Source organism: Megalops cyprinoides, chromosome 7 (assembly GCF_013368585.1).
Source record: "Megalops cyprinoides isolate fMegCyp1 chromosome 7, fMegCyp1.pri, whole genome shotgun sequence".
Classification (NCBI taxonomy): domain Eukaryota; kingdom Metazoa; phylum Chordata; class Actinopteri; order Elopiformes; family Megalopidae; genus Megalops; species Megalops cyprinoides.
In genome coordinates, this window is record NC_050589.1 from 39665485 (window position 1) to 39684570 (window position 19086).

A 19086-nucleotide genomic window follows, 5' to 3' on the forward strand; every position below is an offset into this window, starting at 1 on the left:
AATAAATGTGACAGTCCAAAAATGGTATTTTGTGAAGCAGGTTATACTTTAGGTAAAAGAAACCGCTGTGGAACATGGTCCTGTGGTTCCACTCTCCCCAGTACCTTTGTGTTACTGTCAGAATACTGTTTTGTCATAAAATAGGTAATTGCTAGATGGTTTGCTAATACAATGTGAATTACTTTTTTCATTATTCAATAATTAATAAAACATACACATACATTTGTAATTGGATAATGCTGCTAACTCATATCAACTGGGTATTGAGCCAGAAAGTTGTAAGTGTATATGTAGCTTTTTCTGAATGAGATGTCAACCTTATTTACCATAAGAGAACTGACAATGATTCAGACAGAGCAGAAATCAAGCCTACTATTCAAATCCTAGTGAGCTATTGACCTTGGAAGAACTATAGAGTGAGGTAGATGTGCTTAGTCAAATTCCTCTGCCATGGAGAGAGGCAGATGCAGGAACTGACCAGCATGTTAAAGCACCGCAGTGCACTGTTGCCAACTTAGCGACTTTGTCGCTAGATTTAGCGACTTTTCAGACCCCTTTAGCGACTTTTTTTTTTTTTTTTTTTTCAAAAAAGCACCTAGCGACAAATTTAGCGACTTTTTGGACAAACCTTAACTACTTTCCATAGAAGAGAGTTGCCAGTACTGCTGCACAAGCGACAGGCACACCTCTCTCTGCGTCTACTGAGTGGCAGAGAGGCGGTGCAGCACATTCAGTCCGTACGGTAGCTGACAGCGGGTAGATGTAAATGAGCTGCGCATGTGCAAACAGTGTTGCCGAGGACCAATCACTAATCTGTATTGTTTGCTCCTCCTTTGTTTTAATTTAATTATTTTAATTTGGTCATTTTGACCATCATCACTGTCTTATCACTCACTATCACACAGGTGTTTAGTTCATTCCCATTTCTGAACTCTCTGAATTCAGATCATTTATTTAGACAAGTCTGTACATTGTGCTTTATTCAAACACATAATAATAAACTTTAAACTTTATTATGCAAATACAAATATTCTGTCACTGCTAACTTTCTCTCTGAGTGATCATTTTACATGTAAATATAGCCGAAATCACAGCACAGCCGTTGTCTTTAAATTATGTGTATGGTGATTTTGTCAGATGACGTTGCGGTTATAAAATCAGAATTTTAGCAGTGCAGAGCAGCAGCCCAGTCTTAATGGGCCACATTTCAGTCATTATTTCATACTTGTCCTGTTGTCTGACAACAGAAACAGAAAAATATGTACATGAGAACAGCTTTATTGGGAATTCGGCTGTATTAAAATACAGTATATGTGAGCACAGAGAGTAGGAGAGAATCAACCAGATCAAAGGGGCTGACACCATCTGACATTAGGCAGATGACATCACAATTGTGCAAATTAGCGCATGACATCATCTAGCGACATTTAGCAACTTTTCGAGCAGGCTTTAGCTACTTTCCATTGAAAGTAGTTGGCAACACTGCCGCAGTGAAAGAAAGCCCCATTCTGCGTGTTGACTTTCTTTCCTCAGCCTGTGCTGAATGGCTGGGTTCACAATGCCTCCCATTTCTGACTGAAATCTGGAAAGTGAGAATTTGGCATTTCTTTGTTTAGACAGATTCACCCTCTACACCTACTATTCATTCTCCCCATCCTCTGCTGTACTTTCATTCACAATGCAAGCAGGGTCTGTTCCACAGCTCATATAAGTTACAAAAAATTTGATGCATGTTGGAGCCTGTCATTCCCACCCCTCAACCATGTGAGCTACCTCACCAGATTGGTCAGTGTATCCAAAGCAAAGCAGTGGCCAATGAGTGTCTGTTTTTGGGTGGGGCCAAAGCATAGTTTTGAAGTGAGTGTATGCAGCTAAACACAGATACAAGTGTGTCTACAAGTTTGAAGCAACCTTTGAAGTACATTTGACACTTCAGTCTACTCAACTTGGAAAGATATTCCTGATTTTTCCATAGAATGTTGTCATGTTATGATGAGGTCTCTAAAGCACTGTTGTTTTTATTATTTCTTCATTATGTCATGTTTAAAACATAACATTTCCTTTCTTGATACACATGCCATTTATACCACTTTCATACATACACGCAGTGTAAATAACACATCACAGTAGGTACAAACCTTTTGATATTATTAGAGCTATAACATTTTACCCCTTTGAACTAAAACTCTTACACAACATGTGAACACAAAATGAATTTCTGTGATTGTGTAAGTCAGGCAGTTATTATTTAGGTTAGCTGTTAAATTTATCATTTCTCTTCTTTTCCTTTATTTGGGTCATGTTTCAGGGAAACTTGTTTGACTTTCTGCGCCTGACTGGCTGGAGGGGATCCAAAGTGCTGTATTTTGGAGACCATCTGTACAGTGACTTAGCAGTAAGTGATTGATTTTTTTTTTTCGTTCTGATATTGGGTTGTTTGATATGCATGCAAATCTGCACTGCTAGTGTGCCATATTAGTCATTTTCCCTCTTACACAGTTGGCGCAGACATTTGGAACAAAAACTCTCTGTTGACTTGCACTTTGGCACCCTTGAAAACTTTTGACTTGCAAGAGAATGTGTTGTAATACATTTTTCTGATCTCTAACAGTGTTGATAATTCAGCTTTACAGAAATATCCAGATCCGGAGTTCAGAACACAAATCTAGCTGTGTCTAATGACTAATGCAGAGCCTGACATTAATGTGGAGTGAGTGGGGTGGGGGGGTTTACAGAGTGGTCTTAAACAAATCTGGGTGCAGTAGCACTCTTGCCTGAGGGCAAGGCTGATGCTCGCTCTCTGCTCAGGACCTGATGTTGCGCCACGGCTGGCGGACGGGGGCCATTGTGCCGGAACTGGAGGTAGAAACCAAGGTGGTTAACACGGAGCAGTACGCCCAGACCCTAACCTGGTTGCAGGCCCTCACTGGTCTGCTTGAGCGCATGCAGGTGCTGTCCTCCACCCTTTCATGTGGCCTGCCCTCCACCCTCTCATCCACCTGTCTGTGTGGCTCATGGTAAGCATGCTAACTCTCCCTTGGCTGCCTGTGCTGTAGATGCACCGGGACCCGGAGTCCAGGAAGGTCCTGCAGGATTGGCTGAAAGAGCGTGAGGAGCTGCGGTGAGTGTCTGAAGGGTGTGCATGATGACGTGCATGAGGACAGAGATGTGGATTCCCTGCATTAATAATGAGTGATGTGAAAAGTGATTGTGGCATTGTATAAACTCTTGTTGTCTTTCTGTTTTTTCCCTTCAGCGCTGTGACCAAGAACCTGTTCAACCCGCAGTTTGGCAGCATTTTCCGCACCTGTCACAACCCCACCTACTTTTCCCGCCGCCTCTGCAGATTCTCCGACCTCTACATGGCCTCCCTCAGCTGCCTGCTCAACTATGACCTCTCTTACACCTTCTACCCCCGTCGCACACCCCTGCAGCACGAGGCGCCCCTGTGGATGGACCAGCTTTGTACAGGCTGCATGAAGACTCCATTCCTGGAGGAGATGGCCCACATCCGCTGAGCTTAGTGCTCATGACCAACCTATGCATAGCTCAGACATTTCCGCTAAAACCCAGAACTTAAAAGAATTTAGCTGTGGTTTTAAAATTGTGCTCTCTGTGAGTCACAATATGGAACATGTTGCAGACTGGTGCCATGCAGGGGGTGAGAATTTGGGTGCATTCTCTGAAATGTGGCATACTTATCCCTGCACATCAGGGTTCAGAATCATTGCTCTCAAGTGTTTAACCTGCTGTCTGTACATTTATTTAGCTACCTATGAAACTGGCAAAGGTCACCTAAAAGAAACCAAAAAGTGTATTTTTGAACCTTATGATTTTGACCATTTGGTCTAACATGCACAGTCGACTGATCTAGTCAGCTGTGGACCTGGTGAGCGGGAAATGCTATGTATCTCTTCAGATGGGATTATGGAATGCTGAATTGATATTCATGGGGATTTTCCTCAGTCATATACTGTATGTAATTATGTAGAATAGGTAGTATTGAAGATAGCAACGTGTTGTCTTGTTGGTGACCCAACACAGACTGGCCTGTTGTTGAGTATGCTAAAATGGAGCCTTCTCAGAGAACATCTTTTACAAATGAAATTTTTCACCAGAACTGCATTCTATAGTGTTTGGTACATTGTTCAATCAAGAAACTCCTCATACATTCTCACCTGAGGAGGTGGAGCTAAATGTGGCAGATTCTTTTGAACAAAGTGTGTTTTTTTATTGTGCAGTACAGATGAAAAGACTCTTCTCAGGTGAGTCTGAATGTACTGTAATGGTGACAGGCCCAGGACTCTGCTTCAGAGCTTTTTGTACCATTATTTAATGCTCATACTCTAGCACCTATGGATGTAACAAAGAACTTATAATTCACACTGGCACCAGCTCAGGCTGCAAAAGACTGCACACAAAATATCAGGCAGATTTGTAGTGTTTAAGTCTTTTTTATTGTCTTGATAATTTTTGTATACTGGTCTTTAAGTCAATAAAAGTTTCTGGACATAAATCTTTTGATCTGTTGCCTTACATATTCCCACATCTTCTCAGAGCATTTAGGCTATTTGTACAGTCCTTTACATCACTAGTTTATTTTTTGTCGTGTGTCTCTGTTCAATAAAGTGAGCCCAGATATGATGTTTACATATCTACTCAACATGAAAAGCAGTAGGTGACAGACATCAACCCCAGATATGACAGATATTTTATGGATCTTGCATTATTGCTTTACATATATTGGAGAATCTGTTTTTTGAGAGTGTGTACATTAAACTTGATTTGATGGAATGGAAATAATGTTCTACATCAGTGTTTCTCAACCCTCTCCTGGAGGGCCCCCTGCCCTGCATGTTTTAGATCTCTCCCTGCTCCAACACAACTGATTCAAATGATCAATTTGTTATTAAGCAGAGTTCATAACGAGTTGATCATTTGAATCAGCTGTGTTGGAGCAGGGAGAGATCTAAAACATGCAGGGCAGGGGGCCCTCCAGGGGAGGGTTGAGAAACACTGTTCTACATGACTAAATTACTGTTTTACATGATGGTTAAGGGCAGTATTGTAGCACAGTGGTTAAGGAGCAGGACCCGTAACTGAAAGGTTGTGAGTTCAGTCCCACACTGGGGCATTGCTACTGTACCCTTGGGCAAGGTATTTCACCCACAATTGCCTTAGTAAATATCCAGCTGTGTAAATGGGTAATATGTAAAAATTGTAACCTATGTAAGTTGCTCTGGGTAACAGCATCTGCTACATAACTTTTGGATTGTCTCAATTGCCAAATATGACTATGATGTTAATTTGGTAGCTAGCTAGCTAACATTGTTGTCAGAAGTTGTCAGAACAGGTTGCTTGCAGTGTCTGTGGTAAAATTAACTATTTGTTCAGGAGAGACATGATGAAGCTGTGTTGGTTTGATAGCTAGTAAAGTGCGTGAAAGCCAAATTAGCTAGCAAGCTATCTAGCTTTCTACGTTGTTTTTTATTGTAGCTAGCTAGCTATGTTTGTTTGCAAGGTGACATTTGTATTTGTCAGCAGAATGTGATAGTAGCTAGCTAGTTATGTTTATTGTTTTGTTTGTATTGTAGCTAGCTAGCTAGCTTTGTCTTTGTAATGTGTTATTTGTACTTTTCAGTTGAAATTAGCTAGCTAGCTAATTTGGCTTTCATGCACTTTACTACCTATCAAACCAATACAGCTTCATCATGTCTCTCCTGAACAAATAGTCAGTCTGGAGCTTGTATTTGTACCCACACACCATCCTGTCACCAGCATCACCACCTACAGTCCCAAAATATTTTTCAGTAGTATTAGTATTGACAGGTTAGTTAGCTAACTAATGTTAACTTTAGGTAACTGGATTTCTGTGTAGCTAACATTAGCGGTTGATCTTCTTACCAGTAAATGTTTCTTTAAATTACATGTCAAGTCCTTGGATGATGACAGCATTTTCACAGCTGGAAGGCATAACATGCACTGTACTGTGATGTTCCCCTTTTCTGCTTTAAAGACAAAATAATGGTGAAATTTCTACCCAGTGAGTGCATTTTTTCAGTAGAGGCTATGATAATGAATTGGCAACTGTAAGATTGCCTATGGTTTCACTCCAGACCAGAGTGGTGGTGTGAGACTCGTGAAGTGTGTGCGCATGTGCAAGGTAGTGTATTGTTCTTTATTTTAAAATGTATTTTAAAATTGTAATCCTGCTAATAATCCCAATTTTTACTAAATGTATCTGTAATCTGATTACGTCTTTTTTATGTAACAGAATACAGTTACCTTTTTTTGTATCCTAATTAAATAAGGCCATTTCATGTACTCTGTTACTCCTCAAGCCTGATTACTACTAACATGTTTTAGTTTTATTTTGTGGCTAAGCGGGGATGGGAGAGGTAGCACAAACACTTGGAATAACACATTCAGCATTAAAGAGGTCATGTATTGCAATAAATTGAGTTATGTAGGCTTTTGCACAATCAAATTTGGGATAGTCCCTTGTTACATATATTTATTAACTACATTTTCTCCTCAATGTCTTAAATTTGTTGTACAAAGTGTTACATTTATATTCACATGAACTTCATCCTTTGAATTGTGTTTTCTCAGGGGCTGAATACGTGTGTTGGAGGGGGTTTTTCATCCACGACTGCCACTTTACAATCCATTTTCTATCACCTACTTTTGTAATGTGAAATATTGAAATTACCCCTGTTCATGCTCACAGTTTTGGTACTGAACAGTCTGCTACAAGACAGAAGACAGGCTATGTGGAAAATGTAATTGGCCTTTTACCTGCTGGCCCCTCATGGCTTCTTTGAGGATATCTTGCATCACTGATCTAAAAGAGCTGGATGCAAGGTGAGGACATGTACTGTAGAAACCAATATGGTGATGAATAAATAGCAGCTTTCCAATTTCCTTAATATGATGGAGGAACTGAGACCAAAATAATACATTGATAGTTATCTTTTCTTTCCCCTCTCTAAAACACATGAATGCGCAGTAGATAACCAGCTACAGTGCCTTGCAAAAGTATTCACCCCCCTTGGAGTTCTTCCTATTTTGTTGCATTACAACCTGTAATTTAAATTGATTTTTATTTGGATTTTATGTAATGAACCTACACAAAACAGTCCAAATTGGTGAAGTGAAATGAAAAAAAAACTTGTTTTAAAAAATTCTAAAAAATAAAAAACTGAAAAGTGGTGCATGCATATGTATTCACCCCCTTTGCTATGAAGCCCCTAACAATTACCTTCAGAAGTCACATAATTAGTTAAAGTCCACCTGTTTGCAATCTAAGTGTCACATGATCTGTTACATGATCTCAGTATATATATATACCTGTTCTGAAAGGCTCCAGAGTCTGCAACGCCACTAAGCAAGGGGCACCACCAAGCAAGCGGCACCATGAAGACCAAGGAGCACTCCAAACAGGTCAGGGACAAAGTTGTGGAGAAGTACAGATCAGGGTTAGGTTATAAAAAAATATTCCAAACTTATAAAAAAATATTCCAAACGTTGAACCATGGAGCACCATTAAATCCATCATAACAAAATGGAAAGAATATGCCACCACAACAAACCTGCCAAGAAAGGGCTGCCCACCAAAACTCACAGACCAGGCAAGGAGGGCATTAATCAGAGGCAACAAAGAGACCAAAGATAACCCTGAAGGAGCTGGAAAGCTCCACAGCAGAGATTGGAGTATCTGTAAATCAAATGATACAAACCCTCAAAAAATCCATTTTAATTCAAGGTTGTAAGGCAACAAAACAGGAAGAATGCCAAGGGGGGTGAATACTTCCCAAGGCACTGTATCCTCCTTTCTTTCCTAGAATAACCTTCTCAACCCTTCAGTCTGGCTTTAGGGCTTGTCATTCCACAGAGACTGCCCTGTTCTCCAATACTGAGGCCCTTCAATCAGCCAGAGCTTCTTCAGTCTTGATTCTTTGCAGCCTTTATCACAATGGACCACACTCTACTTCTTTCCACCCTGGCTACGTTGAGGATCACCAACACCACTCTCTTTTGGTTTGAATCCTACCTCTCTAGACACTCCTTCAAGGTGTGTCAGCACTCCAGCCTGAACTGCTTGTTCCTCCCTGTCTGTCAGTGTGGGTGTGTCTTTTGTTTGTTTTTTTCTTTGTGCATGTGCTTCTGTTTTGTTTTCAGCCATTGCTCCACCTCCTGTCCCACCTATCTGCCCTGCTGTCACACCCACCACCTGAAGCCCATCCTGCACACCTGTTCCCTGTTTACTCATCACCAGCCCGTGTATATATACCCTGCTGTTTCCTTTGTTTTTTGCCTGACCGTCTCAGTTTTATTCCTGTGTCCTTCTCGCCTTTCATTAGTTACTTGTTCTGATCCATTTGGTTTTTGACTCTGCCTATCCCAGACTTACTCTTTTGCCTGTCGTTTTTGATGCTGTCTGTTTTTTTCTCTGGATTTTTTGGTTACCGATTTGGACCGTTCTTTTGACTACGATTTTTGCCTGTGCATTTGGACCATTAAAGGATATCTTCTCGAACTACCTGTTTTGTCTGCGCCTGGGTCCTTTCTCTGCAAACCCTGGCAGGGTGTCCTGGAATGGTGAGTTGTCTAGACTCCACAGCCTGTCTACGGGTGTTACCCAAGGTTCTGTACTTGGCCCGTTTCACTTCTTTTTACATGCAATGTCTTGGCTCTGTCATACATAAGTATTTTATTGACTGCTTATATTACTTTTTGATAACTAATCTTAGCATTGTGATGCACTTATTTGGAAGTTGTTCTGGGTTAGAGCATCTGCTAAATGACATGTTTTTTTGTATCATCTCTATGCGGACAACAGACAACTCTTCCTGCTTCCGCCGACTGACACACAGGTTTCTGCACGTATTCAGCTTGTCTGAAAGACATTTCACATTTCTTCCTGCCTGTGCAATCATACCTCTACAACTAATCCAAAATGCAGCAACACGATTTGTCTACAATCTCCCCAAACGTAGTCAAGTTACTCCTTTCCTCACCTCACTTCACTGGTTTCCTGTCATCGCTTGCATCAAGTTCAAAACCTTCCTGTTGGCATACAGGAAAGTGAATGGGACAGCCCCCTAATACCTACAACCCCTCTTCAAATGCTATGTTCTCTCAAGATGGCTGCACTCTGCATCTACAGGGCAACTGACTGTCCCAACCCAATGGGGTTGCCCTTCTCAGATACGATCCCTGTCTGTACTGGTCCCTCAGTGGTGGAATGAACTCCCCATGGAGGTTAGGACAGAGGTATCATTGGCCATCTTCTGATGCAGACTGAAGACCCACCTCTTCAGACTGCATCTCGGTCCCACTTTATTCCCCACCCCCTAACACCTGCTATCTGTAGTATTGTGATGTATTGATTCTGTGTTCTGTTGTATCTTAGTATTCTTGGCTTCTGTTACTTGTGGTAGGGTTGAATAGTGGTAAGCTCACACTCACTGGTCTGTGAGTGTTGTTAGCCTGGGCTGACACTATTGCTTGGTTAAATTTGAATGGATACACTTGTTATATTGTGATGGAAGTCGCTCTGGATAAGAGCATCCACTAAATGCATGTAATGTAATTGCTGTTTATTTTATGTTTTGGATTCTGTGATCTAATGACTGGGATATATGCTAGTATAAATGGCTTCCCTTTTCTACTCAGGTTGCACAAGTTAACTTGTGCAATAGTCATGCTCATGTAATGGGTGTAGACTGCGTTGTGTATTTTAACCAGGGGCCTTTCTAGCTATTGAAAAGATTAGGGGCTAAGTCAAGTTTGCCTGGGGCTTATGCATATATATATATATATATATATATATATATAAATAAAATTGCACACACTCTATATGGACAAAAGTATTCGGACACCTGACCATTACATTGTAATGACATTGTATTCAAATACATATACTTTAATATGGAGGTGGTCCTCCTTTTGCAGCTATAACAGCTTCCACTCTTCTTGGAAGGCTTTCCACAAGATTTTGGAGTGTTTCTGTGGGAATTTGTGCCCATTCATTCTGTAGAGCATTTATGAGGTCAGGCACTGATGTTGGACGAGAAGGCCTGGCTCGCAATCTCTGTTCCAGTTCATCCCAAAGGTGCTCGATGGGGTTGAGGTCAGGGCTCTGTGCGGGCCAGTCAAGTTCTTCCACACGAGCTCATCAAACCACGTCTTTATAGTCCTTGCTTTGTGCACTGGGGCACAGTCATGTTGGAATAGAAAAGGGCCTCTCCCAAACTGTTGCCACAAAGTTGGAAGCATAGCATTATCCAAAATGTCTTGGTATGCTGAAGCATTAAGATTGCCCTTCACTGGAGATAAGGGGCCTAGCCCAAACCCTGAAAAACAGCCCCATACCATTATCCCTCCTCCACCAAACTTCACAGTTGGCACAATGCAGTCAGGCAGGTAACGTTCTCCCGGCATCCGCCAAACCCAGACTCGCCCATATGACTGCCAAACAAAGAAGCGTGATTCGTCACTCCACAGAACATGTTTCCACTGCTCCATAGTCCAGTGTCTGTGTGCTTTACACGATTCCATCCGACGCTTGGCATTGGATTTGATGATGTGAGGCTTGCATGCAGCTGCTCGGCAATGGAAACCCATGCTGCACAGTTTTTGTGCTTGCATAAATGCCAGTAGAAAATCCAAAATGTACAAAATGTCTTGGTATTCTGAAGCATTAAGATTGCCTTTCACTGGAGAAAAGTCCTAGCCCAAACCCTGAAAAACAGGTGTGGCCAAATACTTTTGTCCATATACTGTGTATATATTAGGGGTGTGCGATACTGCAAATTTTTTACCGATCCGATACCAAGTAAATACAGGGCCAGTATTGCTGATACCAATACCGATACTTTGTACTTAACCAAGCAGCTTATGTGCTTTCATGTAGGGGCAAGCAGTGTGTCATCATATGTTAAATCTGAATACATCTTCTGACCACTAAATGAGTTTGTGATTTTTGCTTTCCACTGTTAATTATGTGCATGTTAAAACCCAGAACAGATTTTAAGCAAAGTTAGGCAAATAAAAAATATATATTTATTAACATAAAATCTGCACAAAAGAAAAATCAATATTGAAAATTTACATTCCTTTTCCCTTCAGTCTGAGGTTTTTGTTCAGAAATAACTATATAATAACAAAACAATTTTTCCCTTTATTTACACTTCTCTGACTTTTTTAAAGAACAAAGTGCACAAAACTATTACTAGGGAACAAATGTTTAAAGTCAAATTCTTCCTTCCCAGTTAGAGGTTTTGTTCAAAAATAAAAATATAATAACATTGCACTTCTCTGGCTTTTTTGAAAAAAAAAAAAAATAAACAATGTTATTAAAGTTACAAAATTACTGGAGAACATTTTGTAAAACTTAAATTCCTCTTTTTCAATTCGACTTTGTATTCAGTTGTTCAGAAACAATATTATAAAATAAAAATTTCTTTAGTTTTTATAAACAAAGTACACACAAATGTTTGAGAAAACTAAAGTAAATAAGGTGCAAATATATCTATATGTAGATATATCTATATCTAAATGTAGCCTAAATACATCCCAGTGCCCCTTTAGTTAACACTAAAGGATTATTGTATTCTGCCATTTTCATATTTCAGTTTTAAAATATTTTTTACTTCCAGTGAAATAATTCATTTAGATAACACATTGTAATGAGCTGACTGTGTTATTTGAATGACTTAATATGGTCTATATTTAATCAGTCTGCTAAAGTAACAACTATGATGACTAGTATCATTGTGAAAATTAACATTAGCTAAAATTGAACATCCGACATGACTAAAATATTAGTTTCACTGCTGTGTAGGAGTTACCTGGATATTCTTTGACTTGCAGAAACGATTCTGCCAGCGACTTTTGTCTCTGTGCCGACAGCGGTCTGCCTGGGGGATCTCTCTCCTCTCATCTTTTTTTGTTGCAACTCGGCATTCTCTTTTTCGTGATTTTTTATATGTTTGTATAAATTGGTGGTGTTGCCACAGTAACGAACAGCTCTCTTACACACATTGCATTTTGCAATATTTTCATTTTCACTTGTAAAATAACTCCAAACAGCGCTCCTCTTTCTCTCTGCCATGCTCTCGCTCAGTGCAGCTAACAGTGTTTGCCAGGCACTGTTGAGTCACGTAACAGCAAAACGGTAGAGCAGGGAGGGGAGGGGGAGCAGAGTGAGCAGGCAAGACGTAAAGGGAGCTGTGCTTTACACACACGAGTCTACTTTTTGATGAAATGGGAGTAACGTACTGAACGTAGAAGAGAAACTGGAACAAAAGTATCGATCTCATCACGCTATTGTCGATCAGATAGTGATGCCAACGTTGGTATTGATACTATCGATATTTGGATCGATCCGCCCACCCCTAGCACAAGCCCAATGTGTGCAGTAGAAGCCCATATCCATACCATACAGTTGTCTGTTTTCCTGTGCCCTGCGATCTCAATAACATGTACCCCACAAATAGCCAGGGTCACCTGTAATGACACTGTTAAGCAGTTCGAATCTCCAACCATCTCAGGTTTTGTCCCTCCAGTTCTCATGGTATAAAAACCAGTGTCATTCATATTCATTCATACTCCTGGCGAAGAAGAAAAATAGGCCTACTTTAATCTTGAAAGCGTTACACAGCGCAAAGTGATATTATTAACAGTTTCGCGAAAATGAGTGTTTCCTGGCCCCGATAACGTATCCTAGCATCGACATAAATTTTTACCAGCTCTTTTCATTAGTCCTCAGCAACGTTATGAACTGACTAGCCCTTTAGGAGCCATTTCCCATACTTAAAAGACTGAAAAAACCGACAGAATGAAATATATATGTCTTCCCCAAATAAGATTGTTTCCAGAATATATGTAGTACTCGACTGCAAATCAATATAATTAAATGTTGGCCTGAGTGTCCTGTAAGTTAATAATGTTATGTAGTGACTACAAGAATGACTTAAAGAGAATAACCTATAAAATACCATATATACCGGCGGTAATCAGCGATGAAAGCACTTTTTGCGTAATGTATCTCCAAGAGCCCTAGTAGCTCGCCGTGATCGTATAGTGGTTAGTACTCTGCGTTGTGGCCGCAGCAACCCCGGTTCGAATCCGGGTCACGGCAGGCTGAAAATCCTGAAACGGCATGGGGGTGATAATATTTTATCACAGACGGACCGTCTGTGATATTTAACCGTTGCTCAATAACAAAATTGTGCATTATTATATTACTATAGACATAAATAAGCAATGGAAAAGAAAATAAAACCTACCAGGGTAATTGTTAGACAAAGTACATTCAAATAAATACGTTTACTATGAGCAGTGTTTCACGCACACAACAAACGTAGTACGCCAAACGTAACTGAGTGTATACGTACACTGCCACCTACTGGATGCTTTTATTGTAAGCAAGTTGTAAATCGTGAGTCGCGCTTCTTTCATTTTTTGCACAGAGACTGGCGAGAGAAAGCGGCCAAAAATCTCGTGACAAGATTACGCTCCTAAACGCTAAGACCGGAAGTTACAAACGCAAATCCTGTGGTAAAGTTTTGCGAGTATGAAATTACCAGAGCCATGTAGAGAGATTGCAATTTATTATTATTATTACTTGCCGTTTTGCAGATCGTAAATTACTATTGCAAACTCCAAAATGCGGTTTCGCAAGTTGTAAAGTACAATTGCAATTAGTGTTTCGCTTTTACAGTTCGCCATTTACAAGCGCAAATCATACTCTGCACTTCGTATTTAAGGCACGATTCTACCTTCATACTACTGCTAAAATCATCGACCATAAAAATACTATAAGACCCTTTTGCATGGGAGGCGTAGGTGATCGAAGGATGTAATGTTTCAAAAGTCCTTACCCTTCCGATGACTGACCAAAGCTGAACCTGATCTGCTCCTTCGGATGTGTGATATCTGAATATATAGTTAGTTATAAGGTTAGTTTGTGGATAGTTTTAGGGAACACTGTAAAGTAAACATATTTCTGTTGGTATTATAATCCATAAAGATGACCTTAGACTGACTTTTATGAACGCTCTTTATGAACCTTTTTAGGTGTAAATGCATTCACAGGGTCAGTATGCCATACCCCCAGGTTACGGGGCTGGTGGGGAAGAACCAGCACCGTTTTTTAGTAAACGAGTTCAACGCTAAGTTGACAGCTATAACCGCTCGTGTGCAGCATGGTGGGCAGGCGGAGACACGCTTTTGTGTGGGAGAATCGCCATAGCATAGTACATTCAAGGAAGTAATTTTAGGCAATACTATCATCTTCTCAAGACATGGATTCTTGGCTATGGTAGCTGAAGAGGGGAGAGGGGTAGTTCGTGCCAGAGTCAAGGTGAGGAATATTTTCCCCTTAGTTGGCTAGGGAAGACCTTTCATGGCTAGCTAGCCAGGCAAAACAATAACATTTTGGACTTAGAAAAAGAAACAGCTTTCAAGGTTATTCTTTTTTATCCCACACAGATCACATATAAAGAAACTTTCCCTGCTATCTGAAGATATTGGGTATTTATTTCAATGTAGACTAGCTATCGTTAGGTAAGGTTAGGTAATTTGTTCCAACTGTTCCAGTTGACTGTAGTCGTTCTGCTGTATTTGTTATTGAATCGCCTTGTCTCTGTCAACGCATAAATCATAACGTTAATTGGGACTGTCTTAGAGCCACCTGCCAAGCAAATGTGCACTGGATATCGGAGGGATACTGGCTAATGTTATCCTTTCCAAATTTGAAGCTCGATACAGCATGTTCTGGTGCCATATTGGCGGCGTTGTTAATTTAGCTAGCAGTTGTAATTACACTATATTGTATAGCAACTGTGTCGCCGTAAGTGATTTTATCTATGTGAGAACGCAATTAATCACTAAGCAATTTGCCCTAAACGCAGTTGTGACTCTTATTACTTATTTGCAAGATAATGTCTACAAGAGCAATTCATTTGTGTCTGTGAGGTTAGGTGATGTATTCAAAACTCATCGGTATAGTTTAACAGTTTAATAACTAAAATCAATGGCCAGATACAGGTCATCACCATCAACCCACCATTCTACCGCGGACGTATACGCTCACTGCCTTACGTCATTTGTATAGCGCTGATCCCTAATGCGTAAAGCTGCGCATAACTAAATAGGTGCATACAACACACCACGCTTCCTTTTGAGTTAACTAAATGTACTGTCAGCTAACAACAAAGTTTATTGTGAGTATATTGTGAGAAGTATCTCTTGCTGTGACATCTATACTCAGTATTGTGTTTCTTTCCACAGTACATGAACTTTCAACTTTTCACAATACGTAACTCACATAATTTAACTCTTTGTTTCTAACAAAACTTAGTAAGTTCTAGAGGCTATTTTAAACCTGTAAAAATGTTATCATGTTCTACACAAAGTCTTTGTATCTTTCAGGAGGTTTGACGACTTGGTGGAATGTCCCTGTCGGGCTGTGCTTCCTGCACAGGTGTTTGTTGCTGTTGTGAAGATGTTTCTTCTGCTATGTCGGTTGTAGGCATTAGGTGATGTCAGTTGGTACGGTGGCCGATGAGTGCAAAAGAAGTTTACATCGCGAAAACGAAACAAATTTGCATATGTCCGAAACAAATTTACAAACGGCCAAAACAAATTTACAAACTAGAGTTGCTGGCGGAAGGGGAATGTCCCAAATGCCGGAAGTTAAGGGATAAGTTAGCCGTCAATCCGTTTACATGCCGGAAGTGGCGTAAAATCAGTTTACGGATGGAATGCGCGCGGAGTACGATTTTATGGTAGTGAATGTAGTGAATAAAAACAATGTTTTGCTATTTTTGTGTAACTCTCTTGAGCCAGGTAACACCGTTTTGTTTTTCGTATAGACGGTCTCTGCAATGTTTGATGAACCAGACGGAAGGACCAAGTGCACAGGAGTCATCTGAACAAATGGAAAATGCTAATGCTAAGCAAGGTAAGTGTAGCGTAAACAAGTTATACATGCAGTGAATAAAAGTGCAATTACAGTTCCAGTTACAGCCAATCTTTTGGCCTTGACGGAATAGCAATGACCTCAGTTAATATGCGTTGTTAATTTTTATTTTGGGCTTTAGGCGACACCTGCTTATAGTTTGAGCCGCTGCTACCTTTCTATTTTGACATGGTACTCTGTTACATCCAGCAGAACAACCATGCCCATCATATAAACAATTCTTGGAGTATAGAAGCGCGAAGTCAAAAGAACGACAGTCTTTTAACTGTGGCCCAAAAGAACGACAAAGACAACAAAGGAAATGCATCCAGGTCAGTTTTGGTTTTGGCTGTTTTGGCCATTCATGTTGGCAGAATACAAAAAGGAAATAGGAAAGGCATATTCCAGGATCACTTTTTATATTTGCCTAGAAACACACTTTAGAGGAGGTTTGTGGGTTTAATCTGTAAATATTTTTACATATTTTATTGCTCTACTGTAGTGTACCATGTTGATTGTTTTTTTATTTATAGGCGATGACAACTCTGACTCTGACTGTGAAGTTGTCGTCACATCTAGGAGCGCAGCTGAATTCAGTCGGGCTGACACTGTGGTACATAAGTTTTTTAATTTAATATTTATAATATCAATATTTAATTTTGGATATAATTTTTAGTTTAAGCGCTAAATACTTCTTCTGGTCTATATTTTTTTGAAGAACCAAGGCTTGTTGTGAATATTGGTGTGTAGTTTTTATATTGGACACACTGTCAACCTTTCACCTTATATATACGGTAGTTTGTTGTAAGTTAACAATAACAGAAACCTATTTCAAAATTCTGATAATTGTATGATTTTTGTTTATGAGGTTTTCAAGCCATTAAATCAGAGTACTCCATATTACAAACCGGAAGATGAAGAATAAGTTCTAATTTTTATAAAATGTAAATTTTATGCAACTATTGTGTGATAACAAACAATTCCTTGCTTGTACATCTTGTGGGTCCCGCCTTCCTCTAATTGTTATTCAGAACTCCATTACTCCCTGAATCTGAGGATGTGGATCCACCTGAAACACAACCAAACAGGACTATTTGCTACAGGTAATAAATACCACTGACTTACTTAGTTTTGATTTTAAAGTGGTGCATGGAGGACACATTTGTAAAATGTCTCAGAATGGGATTGTTAATTTCCCAACAGTAAATACACAGACCTTTATGCACCATGTGCTGAGGAAGAGGAAGAGAAAGAGGAGCTGGTGGCAGTAGATTTGAAGAATTTTCAACACACAGCAATGTAAACTGACAGCTTTTGACTTTAGCATGCCTGTTTTTTCTCTGTACAATATTTCTGGTATTTGAATCATTTTTCAAAAAATTACAATTTTTTTCTCTTAGCAATATCCAATAATTCAGTCACTTTCTTTGTCATTACAGAGAGGAGATGAACATTACATTATCCAAGATTATTGCAAACCTGTCTCAACAGATTGATTATACAAGAGTCAGCAGATTCAACATTTTGAGAGCTAATGTTTGGGATGGAGCTGTCAGAGGATTCAAGCGTACATCATATTCTGAAACCTGTAACATGCTGGTAAAATTCACTGATGATGCTGGTGCTTTAGAAGAAGGAATTGACACCAGCGGGCCAAGACGAGAGTTTCTGACTCTATTAATGAAACATCTTAAAGACCGGCCAATTTTTGATGAACCAGATGGATGTCGTTTCTAGGTCTATAATGCAAATGGTATTCATAGGATCACATAAGGACTATTCAAAGGTCAATGATCAAGATGTGTATATATCATATGGCATATTTTGTTTTTTTAAGTTTTCAATTAGTATGTACAGTATGTATATTATAGTATGTAATACCTTTACAGTATTAAGTTTGCTATATGAATTCATTAACAGCTTTTAGGGAGGATGAATACTACCTGGCAGGAAAGATGATTGCGGTGTCAGTAGTGCATGGAGGTCCAGGGCCCCATTTCCTGTCAGAAGATCTAGTTCATTTTCTTGCAGGACAGTCTTCTATCAAAGCAACAGTTGATTTAATAACAGATGAAGAAATAGGGAAAGCTTTGCAAGAGGTGAGAGTGGAAAACTCCATGGAGAGGCAGAGTAGAATATAATATAGTTGTTAATTGTTATTAAACAATCTACTTCCTTAACATATACCGTATTGGTATATACATTTATTGTTTTGTGCTAGTTTACGATTACTTCATGCTATGCGTGGAATAAAATCTAATGTCATAACATGAAGAAGTACCGATGAAGAAATATTTATTGACTTGTATGTTTGTCTCCCCTAAATGTTTCAGATTGAGAATGCAGCTTCAGTGGATGCTCTACGCGAATGTACCATGACACACAGCACAATGTTACAGACTGCAGTTGTCTGAGGCATGTGGCTACTGTTGAAGAAAAGAAAGACATTGTGTCAGACTACCTTAGATGGTATATCATTGATCGCAACTCATCTGTTATTGATAGGTAATAGCACATTTGAAATATTGTGATTTTTTTCATACAGATGCGAGAATTTGACTCTTTACATACAAGTATATCTGTTAGACATTAGAATAGCAAAAATGGTCCTAGTGTTGTGTAACTTGTATTATTATGCCTGTCTCTTCTTACCATGTCTGGTGCTTATCTGTAAGTGTTCATGACACCCTGCTCCCTGTGTCATTCCAGCTAATTTCTATGTGATTGGAACACTGCAGTGAAACTTGTTTATGTACACTATTTAGATTCAAAGATGGTCTTTCAGCACTTCAGTTTTTGACAGCACTACAGCAGCACCCTGCTTTGATGGTTCCTGTTCTGTGCCACTCTGACAAGCGTCTCACTGCTTTTGAACTTGAGAGACTCTTCAAACCTGACCTCAGTCCAATAGGGAGTAATAGGAGACTTCAAGAAAGTCAAACTTTGGGCTACTGGGCAGACTACCTCCTCGACTGGTAAAGTTTGTAAAGGAGGCATATTTTTTTAATAAAAATGAGAAAACACATACCTAAAATGCATTTATACAACCTTTTTTTAGAAGACGAGGCTGCTGTGTCTGTGGAGGAAGTTTTGATGTTTGCAACTGGGCTGACTTC

At 39.7% G+C, this 19086-nt stretch overlaps 1 protein-coding gene, 1 long non-coding RNA gene and 1 other non-coding gene across 5 annotated transcripts in view; all 3 read left to right on the forward strand.

Moving 5' to 3' along the window:
* nt5dc2 (5'-nucleotidase domain containing 2) overlaps positions 1 to 4866 on the forward strand; it is a 29513-nt gene extending 24647 nt beyond the window's left edge. The window contains exons 11-14 of one of the 2 annotated variants that reach the window (XM_036533114.1): positions 2309 to 2395; positions 2809 to 2949; positions 3057 to 3121; positions 3257 to 4866. In XM_036533114.1, coding sequence (XP_036389007.1) covers positions 2309 to 2395; positions 2809 to 2949; positions 3057 to 3121; positions 3257 to 3518 — 555 coding nt within the window. In that variant the 3' untranslated portion in view covers positions 3519 to 4866. The remainder of the gene's footprint in view (positions 1 to 2308; positions 2396 to 2808; positions 2950 to 3056; positions 3122 to 3256) is intronic. The other variant, XM_036533116.1, reaches the window with a different exon arrangement.
* An 8209-nt stretch (positions 4867 to 13075) lies between these two features.
* trnah-gug lies at positions 13076 to 13147 on the forward strand. The gene has a single exon. It is a non-coding gene; the product is annotated as a tRNA-His (tRNA).
* Positions 13148 to 14259: 1112 nt separating this feature from the next.
* LOC118780104 lies at positions 14260 to 17667 on the forward strand. 2 transcript variants are annotated; one of them, XR_005005063.1, is made up of 7 exons: positions 14260 to 14371; positions 15885 to 15973; positions 16181 to 16302; positions 16504 to 16583; positions 17002 to 17073; positions 17174 to 17269; positions 17410 to 17667. It is a non-coding gene; the product is annotated as an uncharacterized LOC118780104 (long non-coding RNA). The 2 variants fall into 2 exon arrangements; XR_005005064.1 differs by lacking the exon at positions 14260 to 14371 and adding an exon at positions 15527 to 15797.
* Positions 17668 to 19086: the final 1419 nt, after the last annotated feature.